Source organism: Vigna unguiculata, chromosome 9, assembly GCF_004118075.2.
Source record: "Vigna unguiculata cultivar IT97K-499-35 chromosome 9, ASM411807v1, whole genome shotgun sequence".
Classification (NCBI taxonomy): domain Eukaryota; kingdom Viridiplantae; phylum Streptophyta; class Magnoliopsida; order Fabales; family Fabaceae; genus Vigna; species Vigna unguiculata.
Window position 1 is genome coordinate 43,333,722 of NC_040287.1, and position 21,797 is coordinate 43,355,518.

At 31.1% G+C, this 21,797-nt stretch overlaps 6 protein-coding genes across 6 annotated transcripts; all 6 read right to left on the bottom strand.

The window, feature by feature from the left end:
- Nucleotides 1-2,229: 2,229 nt before the first annotated feature.
- LOC114163746 (pentatricopeptide repeat-containing protein At3g12770-like) lies at nucleotides 2,230-3,642 on the bottom strand. The gene has a single exon (XM_028048040.1). It carries the CDS (start codon nucleotides 3,640-3,642, stop codon nucleotides 2,230-2,232), a length of 1,413 nt encoding a protein of 470 aa, XP_027903841.1.
- A 607-nt stretch (nucleotides 3,643-4,249) lies between these two features.
- Nucleotides 4,250-4,858, bottom strand: LOC114164337 (auxin-responsive protein SAUR21-like). The gene has a single exon (XM_028048972.1). It carries the CDS (start codon nucleotides 4,789-4,791, stop codon nucleotides 4,498-4,500), a length of 294 nt encoding a protein of 97 aa, XP_027904773.1. The 5' UTR covers nucleotides 4,792-4,858; the 3' UTR covers nucleotides 4,250-4,497.
- A 1,955-nt stretch (nucleotides 4,859-6,813) lies between these two features.
- LOC114164336 (auxin-responsive protein SAUR23-like) lies at nucleotides 6,814-7,356 on the bottom strand. The gene has a single exon (XM_028048971.1). It carries the CDS (start codon nucleotides 7,287-7,289, stop codon nucleotides 6,987-6,989), a length of 303 nt encoding a protein of 100 aa, XP_027904772.1. The 5' UTR covers nucleotides 7,290-7,356; the 3' UTR covers nucleotides 6,814-6,986.
- A 3,057-nt stretch (nucleotides 7,357-10,413) lies between these two features.
- On the bottom strand, nucleotides 10,414-10,851 carry LOC114164338 (auxin-responsive protein SAUR20-like). The gene has a single exon (XM_028048973.1). It carries the CDS (start codon nucleotides 10,812-10,814, stop codon nucleotides 10,527-10,529), a length of 288 nt encoding a protein of 95 aa, XP_027904774.1. The 5' UTR covers nucleotides 10,815-10,851; the 3' UTR covers nucleotides 10,414-10,526.
- Nucleotides 10,852-17,054: 6,203 nt separating this feature from the next.
- LOC114164339 (auxin-induced protein X10A-like) lies at nucleotides 17,055-17,688 on the bottom strand. Its single transcript, XM_028048974.1, has one exon. The coding sequence runs from the start codon at nucleotides 17,613-17,615 to the stop codon at nucleotides 17,334-17,336; it is 282 nt and encodes a 93-aa protein (XP_027904775.1). The 5' UTR covers nucleotides 17,616-17,688; the 3' UTR covers nucleotides 17,055-17,333.
- Nucleotides 17,689-20,711: 3,023 nt separating this feature from the next.
- On the bottom strand, nucleotides 20,712-21,237 carry LOC114164342 (auxin-induced protein 6B-like). Its single transcript, XM_028048976.1, has one exon. The coding sequence runs from the start codon at nucleotides 21,045-21,047 to the stop codon at nucleotides 20,766-20,768; it is 282 nt and encodes a 93-aa protein (XP_027904777.1). The 5' UTR covers nucleotides 21,048-21,237; the 3' UTR covers nucleotides 20,712-20,765.
- Between the last annotated feature and the right edge of the window lie 560 nt (nucleotides 21,238-21,797).

Genomic DNA, 21,797 nt, shown 5'->3' on the forward strand with positions numbered 1-21,797 from the left:
TCAATACATTTATACATTTTTAGTTAAAATAATATAAATTAATTACTTATAATTTTACATGAATCACAATATCATTTCATATTAATAAAAAAAAAAACAATTAAGGAAGATAACTGAATAAAATAATAGTGAAATCATCTGATAAAAAAAAATTAAAAGTAGCAACTCAATTAAAAAATATAAAATTTTGAAATACTCCATAAACAACCAAAATTTAATAAAAACTCAACTAAAAATATCATAAATTTATGAGAGAGTTAAAATTAATGAAGCCCAACTTATTAACTTTTTAAGAGGAAGAAATTCATTGTTTTTATTTTACAGCTCCAGAACTCCTATGTTTACAACCTACAAAAACGATATTTTTATAATTTTATAACATTGAGAAAAGTGTTCGTATAAATTTTTTTTGTCAGACTTAAATTTACTTTTAGTGTTTAAAATTTGAGATAAGTATATTTGTAACGTGTCCAATGATTTTTTTTATTCTTATGCACATGTAGTAAATATTGATACACATATTGGTTTTTAATCTTTAAATGTACACTAAAAGGGAAATAACGATCTGTAAAATAATAACATGAAGGGAAATAATCTTTATTTTGATAATATAATTCTTTATATTATAAAGGTATAGAAATTAAATTAATAAAATAATAATATAAAAGTATGGGAACAAATTTTATGCTCAAATAATAATATTTTTGAACTTCTTAATATATTTGGCAGACATTGGATTGAAAAAGACAGTTGGAGAGTTTGGATAAAAGAAAGATGTGTTATAAGAATAAAATTGATTTGGATAAGTAGGTTTGTGTTGTGTGTGATGGAAAATATGAATTATTTTATAAAGTACAGATTGATATGATATGGTAGAGATGGAAAGTGGTTTCATTTGGTAAGCAACTTTGGAACCACATAAACTAACAAGGCTATGTATGTACATCCATGGGGACCACCTTAAAAGCACATTAGATAAACACATTCCTGCCTTTAGAAGATAGACTTCAGATTATTTATGTAAGGATATATATATATATATATATATATATATATATATATATATATATATATATTAATTATCATAAAAATAATTTAATGATATAAAAATAAGTTCAAATTCATGAGTCAACTTGACTTATAAGAATTCAAACTAAGTTGGATAAGAGAAAAATTATTTTTTTAAATGTGAGAGGAAGAAAATACGAGTTAAATAGATTTAAATCGAATGGAAGGTGGATCGATTCGCAACTATCAATAATTTTTTATTATTTTTCTATATTTTTTATTATAATTATTTATTATTAGTAATTATGTAGATCGAATATTTTTATTTTTTAAAAAAGTTAAATATTATTCGATATTATTTAAATAATTTAAATATTTAATTAAATAATTTGTTAAATTATATTGATTAATGTTTTTATTTTGAACTAATAATGTTTGATGGAATAGATAAATATTTTAATTGTACTATTACGAGAATATGAGTTGAGTCGATGTATTTTTAATTATACTACAATAAATATATAAAATAAATTAAAAAATAAAACATCATGAATTAATCCACTAATCTACTTAATCGTACTAAGTTGAATCCATATAGTTGAAATTGATTCACATCGGTCTCCCCAAACTTATGTCTAACATTATTAGTGATGGGGACAATCATCGGAAGAGGTTAAAAAAATTTGTTAGGAGGATGAAAATAAGATCAGTTTAAATTATTTAAGATTTATCAATTATAATTAAAAATACTTACATGGTTATGAAAATTTATTAAAGAAATTAAAATAAGTTATGGAATTCTAATTAAAACAAATTTAAATAACTTATCACATTCTAATTGAAATATATTTTATAGTGATGGTGTAGATTTTAAACTCTTAATTTAGACCATGAAGTATTAGTTTAATTTTTTTTTAATTTTTGTTTAGAAATAGTGAAACCCTTCCTGGGCTCAAGGCCCAATCGTTTTTCCTTCTCTTTTTTCCCTCTTTTCGTTTGTTTTTTGTTTTCAGAAACAAAAATAAACTTGTATGCTTTCTCTATTCTTAGTTGTCACATATGTACACATATAACAGACTGCACTTTTGAATCATTTCGGACCGAAAATAAATTTGCATAAGAAATCATCAAAGAGAATATCATGAATGATCTTAGATCCGAATCCTGTGTTTTGCTCTCTGCTAGTTTACATGGTGCAGCATCTAGAGAGAATCCATTGAACTAGTCAGTGACCTGAACCCAACTGCATCCAACATCTTTCGTTAGCCCTCTTGTTTTGATCAATAACCTCAAGTTTCCAATTTCTTCCCACATTCCAAACCTGGCATATAGATTTGACAGCATAATGCATATCCCAACATTTTGAGGATCTAACTCTAGAGCCCTCTGAGCTGCCAACTTTCCCAGCTCTAAATCCCCTCGATCCACACAAGCACTGATTAGAGCTCCCCACATTGAAACAGTACAATTTCCCATTCCCTTATTGAGTGTGTCATTCAACAATTCCCATGCCCTCTGCAATTCACCACCCCTACAAAGTAAATCAACCAGGCAGCTGCAATGTTCTGGACCAGGATCTAACTTGAACTCATTGGTCATTGATTCAAAATACTTGACACCAGCATGAACTTGACCAGTGCGACCACAAGCAGATATCACTGTCAAGAATGCTATTCCATCAGGCCGAATTCCTTCCATCCCCATCTCATCATACAAATCAATCACTTCCTTGTAATGGCCATTCCTACCGTACACTCCCAGCATTGAAGTCCATAACACAATGTCCCTGCTTCTTCCTTCTTTCCTAATCTCCATCCCAACCAACTCGAACACTTGCCGAGCCTTCTTTGCTGATCCACACTTTCCATACATCTCGATCAACGCGCTCTGAAGAAACACATCACTCTCTACATCAGGTGTCGTACGGAGCAAGTAACCATGCACTTGCCTACCCATTTCAACAGCAGACAATCCGGTGCATGCACGCAATGCTGCTGATAGAGTAAAGTGATCATGCTTCAATTTCAACTCGTGCATCTTCCTAACAAGTTCAAGTTCCCGAGCCCAAAGCCCAGCTTCGCCATAACCTGACAAAAGTGCATTGGCACACACAGTGTTCTTCTCGGGAATTTCATCGAACACAAGGGCCGCATCTTGTACATTTGACAATTTGGAGTACAGATCGATGAGAGCACTACCCACAAATACGCTAGAAGACCAACCTGATCTTAGCACCTGGGTATGTATCTGTTTCCCAAAATTAAGATCTTTGACTTTGGACGAAGCGGTTAACGTGCTACACAAAGCGTAGGTATCTAACGGGACTCCGTTGGTGTGCATGAAAGAGAAGGAGGCGACAGCGAGAAAGGGGAAACCTTTGCGACAGAAATAAGATATTATGGCGTTGAAGTGTAATGGGTTGGTGGAATTCATGCATTTGAAGAAGTTTTTGAGCAAGTGAAGGTTATTGTGAGGGAGGCATGCTGCGTATGTGGCAATGAGTTGGGTGTGGAGATGATGGGAGAGGAAGATCATGCCTGTTCTGAGTAGCTGAGCGTGGAGTTTCTTAATGGCCGAGACATCGCCACTTACACCAGATTGGTGCAAAAACTCGAATATGTTGGACTTAGACATGTAATATGAAAATGAAAATGGAATCAAGAAGAGTCGATCCTGTTAATGTTGATGCTGGCTACATTCACAAGATTCAGGGTGCATAAATGCTATTGCTCAATCATAAGACAGAAAATGGACAAAAAGTAAGCAAGATGGAGAAACTAGATATCATGCAAAAGTTATTACAAAATTAGGACGAAGTATTCAACTATTGAAGTATAGCACACCACATACATAACAAAAATCTATAAATCCTGAAGTAGGGTACAATACAATAAGCATCACTGTTCCTTCGTCCCGCGAGACCTCTTCCTTTACAAAAGTTAAAATAATTACAAAATCATTAGAGGATACACATGTAAATAGACATAAATTTTAAAATTAATCTATCACAAAATCTTAGATTAATTTAATCGTTCGAAATATATAAATTATTTTTTTTAATTAAATTTTATTAAATTTATTTAATATTTTAAGTATGTTTTATAATAATATTTTACTTAATATTAAAGTACAAATTGTCAGATAATATAAACAATTTAAATATAATTTTAAAATATCTATCATAATTACGAGTAAAAGCTTGGCTTCAAATTCCCAAAAAGAACGAAGCGGAAAGCAAAAATGGAATGTAGTAATGTTTTCATCCGTTTATAGAGTTATTTGCTATGATACAAGGTAACCTGAAAACCCAATTACACAGTAAACCTTTCTGCAAGGGGAACTTTTTCTTAACCCCACTTCGAAAGGAAAAAAAACTATGCAACAAAAAGCATCTTCAGATTTACTTTATCTGCATCATGTCATAGTTGAAAGGAAAAAAAAAAACTATGCCACAAAAACCATCTTCAGATCTACTTTAGCTGCATCATTTCATAGCCTATGTAAGCCAGAGGTGATGTTATCAAAAATATCTTGTGTGCATGGAATGGTAAGGCCACCCATTGGATGATTGAATCCAAATTCTTCCTCTGCTATACTTAACAGTTCTTGAAACGAGGGTTGATTCAACACTGACACTGGTATCACAAATCTCTTCTTTTCACCCTCTCCTACGTACACAGCAAAGTACCCTTTAGGCACATCGAGTGATGTTGCAGCTGCCAGATTAGATCTGCGAAGGATGTGTTTGGCACCGAAGGAAGTTGGAAAACGAATAGCCATCATTGTTAGTGTTGTTTAGAGCTTGCAAGAGAATTGAGTTGGTGGAAAATGCTTAGTACATTGTGTGCATTTATAGATGAAAGCATAGGGTGGAAAGAGTGGGTTTTTATTAGTGTGGGACATATGCATCCAAAAGATCACGCGGCTTGTACTCAATATAATCGGCATGAAACGCGTTCCTGACCCTCTCTTCTTATTTATTGCACAAACTCACCACTTCTCAGAAAACACCTACACTTGCCTCCCCAAATTGATTTAACATACATAGAATACTTTATGATCACTTTTGAGAATGACTTCAGAAACATTATAGAATTCACTATTTCATCTTTTTGTTTTGGTCGGCGAGTAATAAAATAATTCATCACTGTTTATCTTATCAGTTACACTGATAATGAATTTTTACCGGTTGATATTATTAGATTTACAGATAAAGTTTTATTAGGAAAATGTAACACCAATGAAATCTAAATCCAATCACATAAGATATTGAAATTACTCTCAATCCAAAATCTTAAGACAATAGGTTCATGAGTCTTTATTCTTATATAATATTCTATTTTCTCATTTTCAACCAACATGAAACTTACAATCACGTTTGAATTAAGACTCCAACGTTCAGAAATAATTTATCTTCAAACACGGGTGCGTCTACTGTTTGTTGAAAAGACGATGCAAGTGCAATTGCTACCATTCTTTTGTACGTTTGAAATGTAACTGGTTGGATTGGATCCACGTTTCACCTCAAATAGACAAAAATCATCTGATTATTAGCTGTGCAATAGCATATACTGATTTGTACCAAGTCATAAACTCATAATGCAAGTTCAAGATTAGAGTGTAAACACCATTGATCTAATCATAATTAATGCGACTCTACTTTTTTTGATAAGATATGTATGTAACTGGGACAGTGACTTGATTAGATTTTCATTTGGGTATAGTATCAACCACCACTTTGTACGATGGAAATTTAATTGCCTAAATCAACGTTTCTGTCATCTGAATATTCGACTGTACTGCTCCAATCAGAATGTAAGTCCAGGGATTGGAATTCTATGGTCAATTATTTCCTAGTCAACTTTCCAAGGCTAATTAAATTCAAATTAAATTCATACTGCTTTTAGACTTTGATTTATTGGAGGCAATTGACCGATGTACATGGCTTCAGTTGAAAGAGAATCCTTACATTCCTATAACTTACATCACTTATATTCTTTCTTTCTTCTGACTAAACCCTAAGATACTACTTGTTAATGTGCCAAACAACATACATAGAAACTTCTCAGTACCTTAAATCCATTGACGTTTGTCTGTTTGGGTCAAATATAGCTACAACTTGCAATATGCTCTTAATGGAGATGTTTGTTAAATTGTTAATTAGTTGTTAATCACCCCTCTAAGAAGTACTATAAACACATACAGCTCAAATTCCCTCTCAAATCTTTTAATATATCAGTATAATGCGAATCTTTTATTCTCTAAACTCGAAGACGTGTTGCATATCAAACTTGTGTGATTCGTATCTCTTTTGGAAGTTATGATAGAAAACATTTTGGGTCTTCCACCATTAATTTTTGAGCTGTTAACTGTGCTCCGTTATCAGAAGAGGAAGCTTCTCGGATCCTACTTAGTCGATTTGTGTGGTGTGGACATCATGCTATATTGTGATAGTACTGTCTAGTGCTTTTTCAAGGAAGGCTTCTTGCCTATTATATATTATATTATATTATTATTATTTCACCAATAATTAAATTAAGAGGTATTTGTCATATCATTTTAATTCAATTGACTACTTAGTTGTCCACTCAATTATTGAATGATTCCTGTACGATTCCTAACTTAAAAAAACCATGTGCCCCAGTGCTTTTGTAGGAAATTTTGAGAATTTAACAATGATTTTGACATAAGGATATCAAAGTTTCTTTCAGTTCTAGATTAGTACGTAGATATATACAGTGAAACACACCATTGAAGAACCAAAAGAAAAGGAGATAAAAAAAAAACTGTAAACAACAGGGAATATAGTGAAGTTTGTAATCTCATTGTTTTTGTACTGATGTTCTTTGCCAATGATACAATTAATGTTTCATATTAGAAACCTTTCAGCAGGGGTAAACTTTTGTGACACCACATGTTGAAAGGCAAAAAAGGCAAAAAAACATGAAGAAAAAAACTGTGATATGATAAAATGCAGATCATAGCCTATGTAAGGTGGAGGTGATGTTAAGGAAAAATTCTTGTGTGCAGGGAATGATGAGGCCACCCAGTTGATGACTGAAGCCAAATTCTTCCTCTGCTATACTCAGAAGCTCTTGAAATGAAGGGTGGTTCAAATATGAAACCGGTATCACGAATCTCTTCTTTTCACCCTCTCCTACGTACACAGCAAAGTGGCCTTTGGGCACATCGAGTGATGTTGCAGCTGCATGATTTGCGAAAAGACTCGATCGCCGAAGAATGTGTCTGGCACTCAGAACACTGGGCAAACGAATAGCCATGTGTGGAATATAATGGTATTGGTTAGAAGTTGGAAGAGGTTAATTGAGGTGTGTGGAGAAAGTGTGGGATATTGTGTGTGTATTTATAGATGAAAGCGTGAGGAAGATTAATTGGTGTGGGACATATATGCATTGAAAAGAACGCGCAGTGTGTACTCAAACTTATTGGCCAAAACGTGTTCGTGAACTTCGCTGCTTCTATGACCAAGTGATCATGTCTTAGTGAACACATGTACATGACTCCCACAAATTTATTATTTCAACAAACGTCACATAAATGCAAGCTTCTACCTCTTTGTACGGTGGAGATGCAATTGGTTAGAATAGATCCACATTTCTCTTCAAATTTCGTCTTATATTTTTGGACTCATCGATCTATAATCTTTTGATTCAAGTCCACTGGTTGATAAAATCACAATTTGATATACTTTTTCTTGACGATCGTGTGAGTATTATTATGAACAGCTCTTTTGTACGATGGAAGTGTAATTTGTTAGATTCACGATATTTGGCCTCAGAAATCATCTGCAAGTATTTGCCGTGCAAAACATGTACTGAATATACATATACTCATCTGATCGGAATGCAATTTCCGTGATCAATTATTTCCTAGTCGCATCAAAACTGAACTACTTTCAAATTGAATTCAGACTCGATTTGTTCAACACATAATATCATTTATTCCCACCTTAATCCTTTGGTAGAATAAACTAATGAGTTAAATTTTATTTCTAGATATTTCATTTGCTATTTTACTTTTATGTAGATTACCATATATATTGCGTCAATTAGACAAAAATACTTTACATAATATAAAAAATAAGGGTGTGAAAGTGAGTCAATCCAATTCAGATTGGTTGGTTCATTACGGGTTGAATTATAAATAGGTCAGCTCAATCTAACTCACTTTTTTGGTGAGACATAAATTTTGCAATCCGATTTGAGTTGGTTGGTTCACTTACGAAATATCTTTTATTACAATTTATTTTATATATTTATTATATTATAATAAGAGTGAATTAATTCAATTTATTTTTTATAATAGTGGAATCAAAGTGTTCACTTAATTCTCAAAGTATTATTGTAAAGATAAGTTAAAGATTAAAGTATCAAGGTATATAACTTCATAAACAAATAAATCAAACATTCAAACGATTCAAATATTATAGAACAACCTTCTAGTATTTAAAAATATGGGATTATGAACCTATATAGTTATAAATAGTAAATAATTATAACAAAAAAAAATTAAAAAATTGTTGGTGGGTAAGTGGGTCAACCCACTTTCAACCTGGCTCAAACCCGTCTAATCCGTGAGTTAAGTGAGTCGTATTCTATTCAATTGGCTTTCGAAAAAAAGTAAAATTTTCTCAATTCAACCCACTCCCGTGGTAAGCTGGTTTGGCTTATGGGTTAGAATCCATTTTGACATCTCTAATAAAAAGGGTATAAAATGTTTTATTATCTTAGAATGTATTTAACCGAGTCTCATCAAATTTCTTTTAGAAGGAGTGATAGAGTTGCCTAGTGGAGAGAAGGAAGAGAAGAGATGAAAATGTCGTGGGTTTGATCTTTCATGCTAACAATTTAGAGAAATAAAATTAATTTGGTGGGATTTAAAAGAGATGGTGGGAGAGGTTCTGACTTCAATTCTTCCTCTAACAAAAACTAAACATATTATAATTGCTGATAAAAATCAAATTCCATTAGAATCATATTTTCTTTAGAAGTTATAATTCATTGCTTATTCATATTGGCTGCACTAACGATTAAAGAAGCGCATTAAAAAAATTTGAACTGTTAGTTTTTTTAGTGATATCAACATTTGTAAGGAAACGATTTAGCTTTAACCCTTATGCCCCATCTAATTTTTTTGCCTGTTGGCGAAGGATTGAAATAGTCTGTCACAGTCTATTCAAACCTTCAGCCACGTGATGGCGCAAACTGTACAAGAATATATTTGAATGTGTTGTATAATTGTTATTTTGAGATAAAAAAAGAAGGAAAACGGTCTATTTCACAAATAAATTAAGAGAGAGTTTCGTATATGCTTAATTAGTGCAATTTGTTTTCGTAACAAAAATGATTTCTCTTAAATCAAAAGGTATTTTCCACATTTTAATTCGACGGACTAGTTTAGTTTGCCACTCAATCAATGAGTTGCCCTTTACAATTTCTAAACATTAAAAATATATAACATGCCTATAAAGTGTTTTATGAAGATGTGAGGGTTAGTTTGTTACTCTACTGCATTTTTTTTCTGCCAATTACAACAATTTCACAATTTATACCCGTGAAGAGTAATTTTATCCTCATTATCGATTTTGCTAAAAATATGTTTAAATATATATTTACTTTTTATAATTTTTTGGTTTTGATAATTAATAGATATAAGTTTTTTTTAAGTTATTGTAAGATCTATTTTTGATTTAATATGTTTATTATGTTTCATGGAATCTTTGAAACCTAAATATTATAATCTACGGGATTTGTTCTCTGCAGTTATAGATTCAGAGAAAAAAAAAAGAGGAATCATTAACCCATGGTCCACTTAAAAATAGTTGAAAGTTTAACATGGTAATTGAGAATTTTAAATCTAACTTAACCCTAAAAAAATCGACTTGTAAAATGAAATTTATACCTCACTTATATATTATAAAATTGGCTTATCACTAGTCGGGGTGCGACTTCCAACGTAAACACAAGGAATAACATCAATCTCGACAGTAAGCCAGTTGTTCCAATCTTCAAAAATATCATTAATTTTGAGATGTTCATTGTATTGTAAGAGTTCACTCATTGTTGCTTGATATTTCGTGAATACTTATGATATTTAATATGCTGACAGTGTATCTGTTGGGGAATTTTGAGTATGCTTCATGTCACTTTGGTAAATAAAGTATGTGTTGAACTACCCTAAATACTCTCATTTTATATATATTCATTATCGTTGATAAAAAGAAAATATTTAAGAAATAAATCATAGGAACTAAAACAAAATTCATATAGGACAAGGAAATACGTAAACGGAAAGAATTTAGATCGATATAAAGTTGATACATGAAGAACAAAATGGTTGAAATAGTAATTAAGAAAGAACAACCAAAGTGGAACATATATAGTAATATCTCAAAATTCAACAGCATCATAGTAAACTTTTCTGCACGAGTATAAAGCCCATGTGAAAAGGAAAAACCATAAAACAAGAACTGTCTTGAAATTTAGTGTTCGTGCATGTCATGGCCTACGAAAAGCAGAGGTGATGTTAAGGAAAATGTCTTCTGTGCATGGAATGGTAAGGCCACCCATTGGATGATTGAATCCAAATTCTTCCTCTACGATGCTCAACAGTTGCTGAAATGAGGGTTGATTCAACACTGACACTGGAATCACAAATCTCTTCTTTTTACCCTCTCCTACGTACACAGCAAAGTGCCCTTTAGGCACATCGAGTGATGTTGCAGCTGCAATAGATCGACGAAGAATGTATTTTGCACTCAGAACACAAGGCAAACGAATAGCCATTACAGTATTATAGTGTTTGTTAGAAGTTCAAAGTGTTTTTCACAATTGGGTTGGGTGAAAAATGTTTAGGATATTCTTGTGTATTTATAGACGAAGGTGCGAGGAAGAATCAGCTCTGAAGGTGGAGAATAACGTGGGACACATGTATTCAAAACATCATGCAGTGTGTTCTCAAACCTGGGGGCAAAAAGGTGTTCATGACCTTCACTGCTCATTTATTGAAGGCGATGCTTTTTATGCTTTATTTGAATGGACTCATGAAAAATAAGAGTGTTTTAAACAGAAGAAAATAATAAAAATTTATATTATTTATATTACCTAAAAGAAAATAACACATGAAGGAAATATTTTTGTAAAATCTTGTTATTGCAAAATATGTTATCTGAAATTGTAAAAATACCACCGCGCCATTATATGTTTCAGTTCCTGGACAACCAAAACATATAAGACGAGGTAAAAATCAAGATCTGACTAGTGTTTATTTTTGTCATTATTAATACATCATTTTTGATTTGGATATTACAACAAATATGATTGTTGAGTTGTTACAACAAGATATTCATAATAAATTATGGAATTTTAAGATCATTCTTTTTTCACAGTTATAAAGAGGTGGTCTTGTATTCTTCAAAAAGAAGACGATTCAATTCATATCTCTTTTTCTTTACGGTTTCTTTTCATCTCTTCTCCTTTATATCTTTCCTTTATTATCCTAAATTATTCATAGTCTTTTAAATAATTTATCTTACCAATTTCTATCATGTTCAAGATATATCCGAAACTTTTTTGTTATACCCTAAAATATTTGTACATGCACTATAGGATCGTTTGAATACGCCTAAAAAATTTACATATCTGTGTTCCCATATTATTTTGACTACAAATATGTGAAAAATTTGTAGTAATTGGTAGAGAAATTTAGGTGGATAAGAAAATGCATTGGTTAGATTAGATCCACATTTGATTTCCCTGAAATATGATGTAATTGGTACATTAACAACATACACTGATCTGTACTCCTTTAATGAAAGTACACTGATTGGAGGGTGAAAGCCATTGATTTGATATTTGTTGACAAGATGGTATAAAAAGGCCATAGATCATAGATGAAATTTGATTAGATTGTACGATGAAAATGCGATTGGTTAGATCCATATTTCGCCCGCAAAAACCATCTGCATATTTATCTGCCGTGCAACACTTGTACTCATTATACTCATCTAATCACAATTCACCTCCACTAATTCCTATTCCGATTCCCTCATCAATTATTTTCTTGTCACCATCCAAACCTTACCTACATTATTCAAATTTAATTCACATGGCTGTGTTGCTCTTCAATTTATTTGAAACACTTGATTCATTTGTAAAATATTCATCAAATTATGCACACAAGTATTTACTATAAATTCCAGAATACAGACTTCAAGTTTACACGCAAATCGAACCAAAAGAAAATGGAGAAAAGAAGTGTTAGGTTTATAGAGATAAATTATTGAGGATATCAAACATCGATGAGACTTCCAACTAATCAGACCTGAGATTTAGAATTTAGAACAATGAGATCTGAGTCTAATTACATAAGACATTGATACCACTTTTAATCTAAAATCTTAAGGTAATAAATTTATGGATGTTTATTCTTATATAATGCTTTATTTTCTTATTTTTAATCAATATAAGAATTAAATTCACTCTTAAATTTCTAAAAAAAAAAAGTAACACATGTCTTTCATTGTTGGTTTTTTGTCGATGGAATTTAATCTGAAACACCAGTTGCATAGTAAAACCTTTCTACCATTCTAAATGGGTCAACTTTTCTTAAGACAATGTTGAAAAGAAAAAACCATGAGACAAAAACAGTCATATCATAGTCAGATTTACGTTGGTGACATGTCATAACCTATGTAAAGTTCTTGAAATGAAGACTGGTATCACAAACCTCTTCTTTTCACCCTCTCTCTCCACTGATTTTGCAGCTGCATGATTTGCAAAAAGATTAGATTAAAATCATTATTTCAGCACGATATTCGTTCAAGTTTTTCTATATTTTGTAGGAAAGATTTTAGGCAACACAGACATAGTTAATCAATTCCTAGGTGACATCACACCATTCAAACTTTATTCATTTTTTGAAAAAATTAATGATTTATGTGTAAAACTTAATAAGAACAAATGTGATGATGTATCTTTCAATAATTTATATTTTGTTGGGTGAAAATACAAGAGGTTAGATTACATCCACGTATATCTTCAATTATAATTATTGGCCGTTCAAGACATATGTACTGGTTGTACTTTTTTCAAGAACTGATATAATATTGGTATATCAGATCTTCATACTTAAACTCTGAACTTGGAAATCTATATCGACAATACAATTAGGTTTAAAATTCATTATTTTATAAGTTTTAACTCTGTGAAATTGTGTACAAAGCTAATCCTATTATAGAAATTCATTTTATTATTTTTTTCTGAAGTTTATCCGGAAGTGTACCTTGGCATAACCACGTTACAGCTGTTTGACGTGAAAACAGATAAGATCATCGTACAATACTTTTAAAACTCAAGTGAAGACACTTGGCAAATGAATAATAGCCGTTAATTATAGTATTGGTTAGAAGTTGAAAGAAGTCATTGTTTTCCACAATTGAGTGGGTGAAAGAGGTTGAATGCGTGAGTCTGCATGTGGAAATGGTTTATGAGTGTTGGATTATATTTTTTCTCACATACGAGAGTTATAGTCATAGGATATGATTATAATCATAAATATTGTAATTATATATATATATATATATATATATATATTACATTTGTATTATATATAAAGTATTTAATATTATTTTTATCTTTAAAATTTTAAAACAGTGGTGTTATAAATCTTTATTTTGGTTGAGAATAGTTTTGTGAGTTAAAAAGTCTCACATTAGATAGAATAAACAAACTTAAACATTATACAAGAATAAAGATCCATAACATCATTTTCTTAAAGTTTTGGAGTAAAAGTGGTGTTAAAAGTCTTATATGTGTAAGACTAATGTCATATAATCATATAGAACCATAATCTCTTAATATCTATAACCATACCATATGAAACATAACCTAACAATTCTTATACAGTATTTAACTTTGTCTATTATATCCAATGTAAAATTTTTAACACACACTTAAACTATTTATAATAATCGGTATGGGCATTCAAAATATCGGTGGCTTACCAAATTAATTTAACATCGGTAGTAAAGTACGCTCTATCAATCAATTCATTATTCAACTTTTGTGCTGATTTATGATTTTTTTTTGTGAAAAATATCATCTAATATTTTGCCGTGCAAAACATACTCTTCCATTCATATTCCATTCATAATGCAATTCCATTTATGGGAAAGTAAAGCCCATGGATCTAATCATAGTGGAGTGTACCATTTGTTGACAAGATTGTGTAAATGATTAGAGTTCCATGTGGGTAGAATATCAACACACTTTTTTGTGCCATGAAAATTCAACTGTTTGGATCATATTTCCCCTAAAAAACAATCTAGAAATTTGTCTTACAAAGCATGTACGAATTATACGGATCTTATCAGAATGCAAGAACATGGGAATTCCGTGATGAATTATCCTCTGGTCACCGTCAAAGTTTAGCTAGATTCAAATTATTATCACACTACTGTTTATAGATATAAGTTGCAACATGTTTGCACAGCTTTTAATGTTTATCAAACTTTTCTTGCGATAAAGTTCACATTCCAATTCAGATACTTATATAGTATAACTTCATTGAAAGTGGATATTTTCTTCCCATCTTAATGTATATATTTTAGATAAGGTCTAAATCTAAGATCATAGAAGTTTAAAATGTTCTAAATACTGCATTTCATTTTGTGTCAAATAGAATTTGAAATATGCTCTCTAGTTGTTTCAGTTCATTAACTACCCTTAAAAAAAATGAGAAATGTTTGTTTAAATAAATTATAGGGTTAGTCATTTTGCCACTTAATTGCTGAGAAACTTTATTGTAAGAAAGGGTGTATTCACTTAAATCGATGAGTTTGAGTGGATTTGATAATAAATTGTGTGTTGATTTTGTCAAGAGATTTAAATGTGATAAAAAGTAGATTTATAAGTAAAGTTTGTCACTAAAATTTTTTATAAAGTATTTTTTACAAAATTTATCACCAAAATGAAACTTGAATCCAACCATATAAGACATTAACACCATTCTGAACCCAAAACCATAAGATAATAAGTTTATGGATCTTTATTCTTATATAGATTCCTAACGACTTTTATAGATGAGTAATAGTAATCCTTCGATGGATTTTCTTACCACTTTTATTAAAATATTAATGAAGAAATATTTTCTTATAATTTCTTTCTTGGAAAATTTAAAAGTAATAATATTTTCTTAAGCTTGTAAGAGACTCCACTAACCACACCAACTGAATTTATCAAAGCAATGAGAATGATAATTAACGGTGTAAGAGGATTGAAAGACTTTCAATTTTTCATTTGAATTTTTATTTTATTTTTTATTTTTATTTCGTAAATTGGCCAACCCTTATCAATTGGACTCTTTGTTGTTTCAGGCTTTACATTGGTCCTATACAAATTCAGAAGAGCAGCTAGCATTACAAATTTGAAACAAGTGAAGTGAAAGTAACAACAAAAATAAAATAGATAAGATAAATGTGGTGGTATAGAAACATTGAGTTTTATTTGGGGAAACCTATGGTTGATTCCAGAAACTTGGGTTGGGTTGGCAAAGGATAAGATTGATCATGTCTCCTATTTTTTTGAACAGTAAGTGACTGTACATATTTCTGGAAAAAATTTGACTATACATAAAATGTGTAGTCACACTCTTTGCAGTAGCAATTGTTTCAATATTAGCTGGCTGGCTATGCTTAAATATTCTATCATCACTCTATTCCAAATCAGTCACAAACTACATCAATTTCTTGTGATTTTAGAATTCTTTCAATGGGTGATTGTTTGCTCTCTGAGTTTTTAGTATAATATTTTAAAAGAGCACAAAAGATAACATTTGCCATGTGTCACAAACAGAATTAATTAAACGCAAAATAAATAAAAGACAAAACAATTAAACTTTTGCATAAAGAAGGAAAAAAGAAAACTATTTTTAGAAAACTCGTTTGTAAAACAAATTCCTAATTTCTCATACGTCAACTTATACATCTTGATTTTTAAATAAATTAAATGAGGTTTTTTATATAAAATTAAATGCAGTTTTTTTCTTTAATGTTATTTCTATTGTTGTACTTTCTCTTAATTTGTTGTTGTAGTTTGTGCATCAGTGCATTTTGTGTTCTCGAACTCACCTTTTACGTTTTGATTATGTCTTAACAAGTGATGATAATAAAATATTATTAATTTAATATATAAAATATAATTATTTATTAAAAATAAAGTAAAATGTATCAGAAAATAACTCTTGATAAATAGAGAAAAAAAGAAGAAGTAGAGATAAATCATTTCATAAAAAAACTTGTAAAAATAATGGTTAATTTTCAAAAATTTAATAAATAATTATATTTTGAAAGGTAAAATTGGTATTTTGAAATGTGGATACAAAAGAAGAAATCGTCTTTATATATTGTTATAAATTTATTAAAAATAAAGTAAAATGTATCAGTAAAGATTCAAAATAAAGTAAATTGTATCATCAAAGATGAAAGGATAACTGTTGATAAATAGAGAAAAAGAGAAGAAGTAGAGATAAACCATTTTATAAAATAGCTTGTAAAAATAATTGTTAATTTTTAAAAATTTAATAAATAATTATTTTAAAGTGTAAAATTAATATTTTGAAACGTGAAGATAAAAAAGAAAATCTGTTTATATATTATTATAGATGAACGTCCTTGTCACATGACTTAAAATTGACTAATCCCCGAAACTGTACAATAATACTTGTCTACAATGTGGATATAAATGGTATTTTAAGGCTTTCCTGTAACCAAAAACATTATACTGAAAACTATATTGTAGTGAGTGAACTTCTTAACTACTATACTGAAAATTAATTCTAATCATTAATAAAGAATAAGTAAAAGTATTATCTAATCTTTTTCTCATGATATATTTGCCCTAATGTTCATAGTTATGAAACTATAGGTTGAAAAACAATTTAAATAAGGTAACTCAAGTAATTAAAATAAACGAAACCATACAATAAGAGATATCTCAGATGATTAAGATAATTTAAAGGAAGTGTCACTCAAGTTTAGAAAAGCAAAATCAGAGTTCTGCATAAGTTAAAGAAAAGTACACTTAAATTCTAGTTGAGTCTTCTGGGTGATTTCAATATATTCAATAGATTACTAATATAGCTATGTGACACAGTTAAACTCACATGCTTTATACTTTATTTAGAATTACTTCATAGCATAGGTTCATAAGGTTCATATTCAGTAATTAAACTGAAAAGAAAAACCTAATGCACAAGTTGTATCAATTAGTCTATTTGGTGATAATAAGGATGTTTTGTTGCATGAATTATAGCTGGTTCAAGCGAGAAGCTACGTTGAAGAACACAGTCTCCTCGCAGGGAATAGTGAGACCACCCATGGGGTGACAGTAACCAAACTCCTCTTCAGCTTGTCGGAGCAATTCTTGAAATAAAGGCTCGTTCAAGAACAGCACTGGTATCAAGAACCTCTTCATTTTCTCTCCAACATACACAGCAAGATACCCTTTTGGGACTTCTGCATCCTTGCAAGAGGATGTTTGGCTTCCACTAAATGATGATCGTCTTATACCAGGTAAGCGAAAACCCATTGTTTTTCTGTGTTTCTGAACTCACTGATACGCAGAATGATATCAAGTGCTTATTTCTTATGGCATTAAAATGATCTGTGATGTTTGTGAATCAAATGAAGGGTATATATAGGTGTAGGAAACCCTATATTTACTGAGTTGGTTGGTTGATGAATTATGATAAACGGGGTTCAGTGGGAGACAGTGTTCATCATAGATGACATGGTGTTGGGATGAAATTTCATAACAGATGACATGAGATATCAGAAAATATGTCCCACATTTTAGAAAGTAGGCATAGGAAAGAGACATGTAATAGTTCTTCACATGTTTCAAAAGTATGCTCCAGAAGACATAAAATATTTTGTACACTTGTAATATGAATGGCTAGTACTTCAGATAATACTTATTCTAAATATACACCACACGATATTCCATATATAAACTGTTAAATAAATAAATGTTGAGATTGTAAATCAAGGAGAATGACATTTCCAACGAATAATAGTTATTTAATTTTCCATTTGACTTTGTTGTTACCGACACATTATATGGTTTTGTGTTGAAATGAAATGCTATAATTATAGAAACTTGTGTACACGTAATATGAAGTGTGATTCCTGTTGTCGTGATCCACACTTCGAAGTAGTTAATGTTTGAATATTGACTCTGGCTGCCAGGAGCATGAAATGGAAGACAAGTGATGAAGGATGATTCAAAATCAGCAGCTTCTGCTTTCTCACAACTAGCTATACTTTGACGACAAGTCCATGTGAATTGCATGGGAAGTCCTTGTGATTTTAGTTTTAACTCTTCATCATCACCCTAAGAAGACTTTGTTTTCTTTTTTCATATATTGAGTGTAAGCTAATTGTGTCTACACTGAATGTGTGATTAATGTACTTTCTTCTTGCAGTATTTGGTCAGAAATTTGTATGAATTTTAACAGGAAGGAACACATATCTCCAAAATAAGTAGGGTTGAGCTTGTACATCTATTTGTGTTCATTTAAGTAGACAAAACTTAACAGATAACTCTGAGCAACATTGTTTAACAATATTTTCATTCAGATTACATTTATTAATTACTTAATGAAAAAAAGCCTGCTATACAAAGTCTCAAACCATGTTATAACAATTACAGTTCTGGTTGCAATTGCTATTGAATCAAGAAGAACCTCTTTATTTTCTCTCTAACATACACAGCAAGATACCCTTTGGGATTTCTGCTTCCTTTCAAGATGATGCTTGTGAGCTTTCTCACTTATATTTAAACTTGTTGATTTCTTACTTCAGTTGACACTTAGACTCTAATATCTCTTTGCTATCAAACATATTTTCTAACTAAAAATACGAAATCTGAAATTGGAAACTTCCTACAATTCCAAAAGAACCTGTAAATATCACTTTGTTCACGGGTTTACCATTGATTTTGGAGAAAGAAAGATGATTTTATTCAAAATCAAGAATATGTGTCGTTTTACAAAGAGAAATTAATGTGGAGTGCACAGTAACTCCATCCTTTATATGTTAATATATTGGAAAGTTTCCACACTAATGTGATGTGAGTGGATACATATAACACAGATATTATTTTTAATTCAAAACCTTAATACAATTCAATAATTCAAATTATATATTGTTTATGTTCTTCATTCTGTTATGAGTGGAACTTCCTACTATCTTTGAATTCCTATCACTCTCCTTACTCAGTTTGCTCAGATAAAGACGGTGATAAATTTTCATCTAATTTTAAGTCCCTGGCAACAAATATCGTCACAACTTGATTTTTTCACATAATATGTTCACATTGATAGTTGAGTTCCGTCCTGAGTTTCTGGAAAGCTTTTATATGTCTGTATGCCTTAAAACAAATGAACTTTCATGATGGTCATAACTTTAGGCATGTTACAGGACGGTGGAAAGTATTCTCATGCATTCTTGATCCACACTAGTGTTTCTAAAATTGTTTTATTGTGATTGTCGACATGAGATATTAATAAAGCACTCCTTTTGAAATGTATTGCCTATGAAAGTGTCCTGAAATTGGGTGTTTCACATGTTTCAAACAACTACAAACATATCAAATATTCTGTTAAAACTTTTGTAAAGCGACTGATATCTGCTAGAACTTGGAAGTTTCACATGGTCTACACCCTAAGCTATAGGTAGAAGTTGTTGTTGACTAAGAGAATTTATAAAATGTATATGAAAGCCACTGGTTGATTACATGGACTTGGGGCAGAGAATAGAATTCATGAATCATTATGTATGATCTACTATTCGTGTACCGTATGACTTTGAATCAGTCATTCAAACAAAGGTTTACCGTAGCCTACATAGAAGTTTCGTTTGAATAATGTTCTGAAATACAATATTTTTGTTTTCTATCTTACATTATTTGTCACTGGTCCAGAGAAATTTAAAGCAGAAAACTAGTCCTAATTGGACAAAGTATGGTAAACCTGACTCTGTATTAGTTGATTTGTTCACTATCTTTTTGACTAGTTAATTCCATGTTCATATCATGTCTCTAAATGAAAGGGAATTTGCTTATTTGTCAGTCACACACTTTGCTAGTAGTAAATGGTGTTTGTCATTTGAATACAAGGGTATTTATGATGATTCAAGGAATGCTAGCTGGCTGATGGAACCTGAACTCATGGGTCACTGTTTTCATATTCTAAGACCACTCTATTCAATTCAACATATATAGAATGTGCTTTCTCACTACTATTTTGATGCGACAAACCGTGTGAAGTGAACAGGAAGTCCCTGTGAGTCTTTTTTTCAGCTCTTTCAAAGCTTCACAAATAACATTAATTGGTGACTAGCACATTATTCTATGGTTGGATCAATTATTAGCATACCCCTTTCTCCATTTTGACTTCAATCTGTTCAGGTAAAGACGGGTTAAAAATTTTCACGTAAGTTTTATTCCCTGGTAGCTTTCTAACACTGTATATGCAACACATTGTAACTTAGTAAGGTTTTGTGCTTGTGAAAGAGAAAAACATGTAGGAAACATATGTTCTTGAATTTTTCAATCTAATAAACAATTTTTGTAACAATTTCCAAAGAAAGAGAATGAAACAAATTCTTTACAAGTCTTAAGAGAATCCTGCTATACACAATCTCACTACTAATGTGTCGGTACTCTATACTTTGAGCTTCAGAGTCCATTCAAGCGAGAGGTAACATGCAAAAAGACATCTTCTGTGCAAGGAATTGTAAGACCACCCATTGGATGATTGTATCCAAATTCTTCCTCTGCTTGACTCAGCAAATCTTGAAATGAAGGTTGGTTCAAGTATGTCATGGGGATCACAAACCGTTTCATTCTCTCTCCTACATACACTGCAACATAGCCCTTTGCAATGTTTATAGCTTTTGAAGATGATTGGCTACTACCAGTAAATGAAGCCCTTCTAATTGCAGGGGAACGGAAACCCATTTCAAATGTCTCAAAGAGCAAGCTAAAATTCACGAATACCAGAAGAAAGTAGCTAAGTTTTGCGGTGAGTTTGCAAATGAGTTTAGTTGGTTATGAAGGAAGACAATATATTTATACATTTTAGTTTTTCTTGAAATCTGTTTCCTAGAGAAATGATATGGTCCATGAGATGAGAGATCACATGGTGTTGTCTCAGATGCCTCTATGAATTATGAACAAGTTCATTAAGAGTGAAAACCACAACTTCAAAACCAGTGGCTTATAGATACTCACAACCAACGTTAAATAAAATGAGATATGCTCAGGTTCAATTCTACTGTTTTTGTAGACATGCAGCAGACATGCCACGTGTTTTCTTCATACAGACTCAATTCTATATATTGCTGATAAAACCTCTCTGGGTGACGCGTTCTACGGTAGTTGATAGCAGTGGATCATAATTATTAGGATCCAGCACGGAATCTTTATCCAGAGTTCAATCACTGTTTGTTTTGACATGCAAATTTTATGTATATAAAATCAAAGCAGAATAGTACGTGATTGGAACCATGGAACCACAAGGCGTAAATATACACTACTGTCCTTAATATAACCAGTCTTTTCATGAAAGTCTGGCAACAACTGTCCTTTCATCTTCCATTCATTTTAATCTCAATAATATGTAACTTGTACTGATAATGGTTGTTTCATTATTATTATCTTTTTTTCATGAAAGAATGATTAGCTAATAGCAATTTATTAAGTATATCA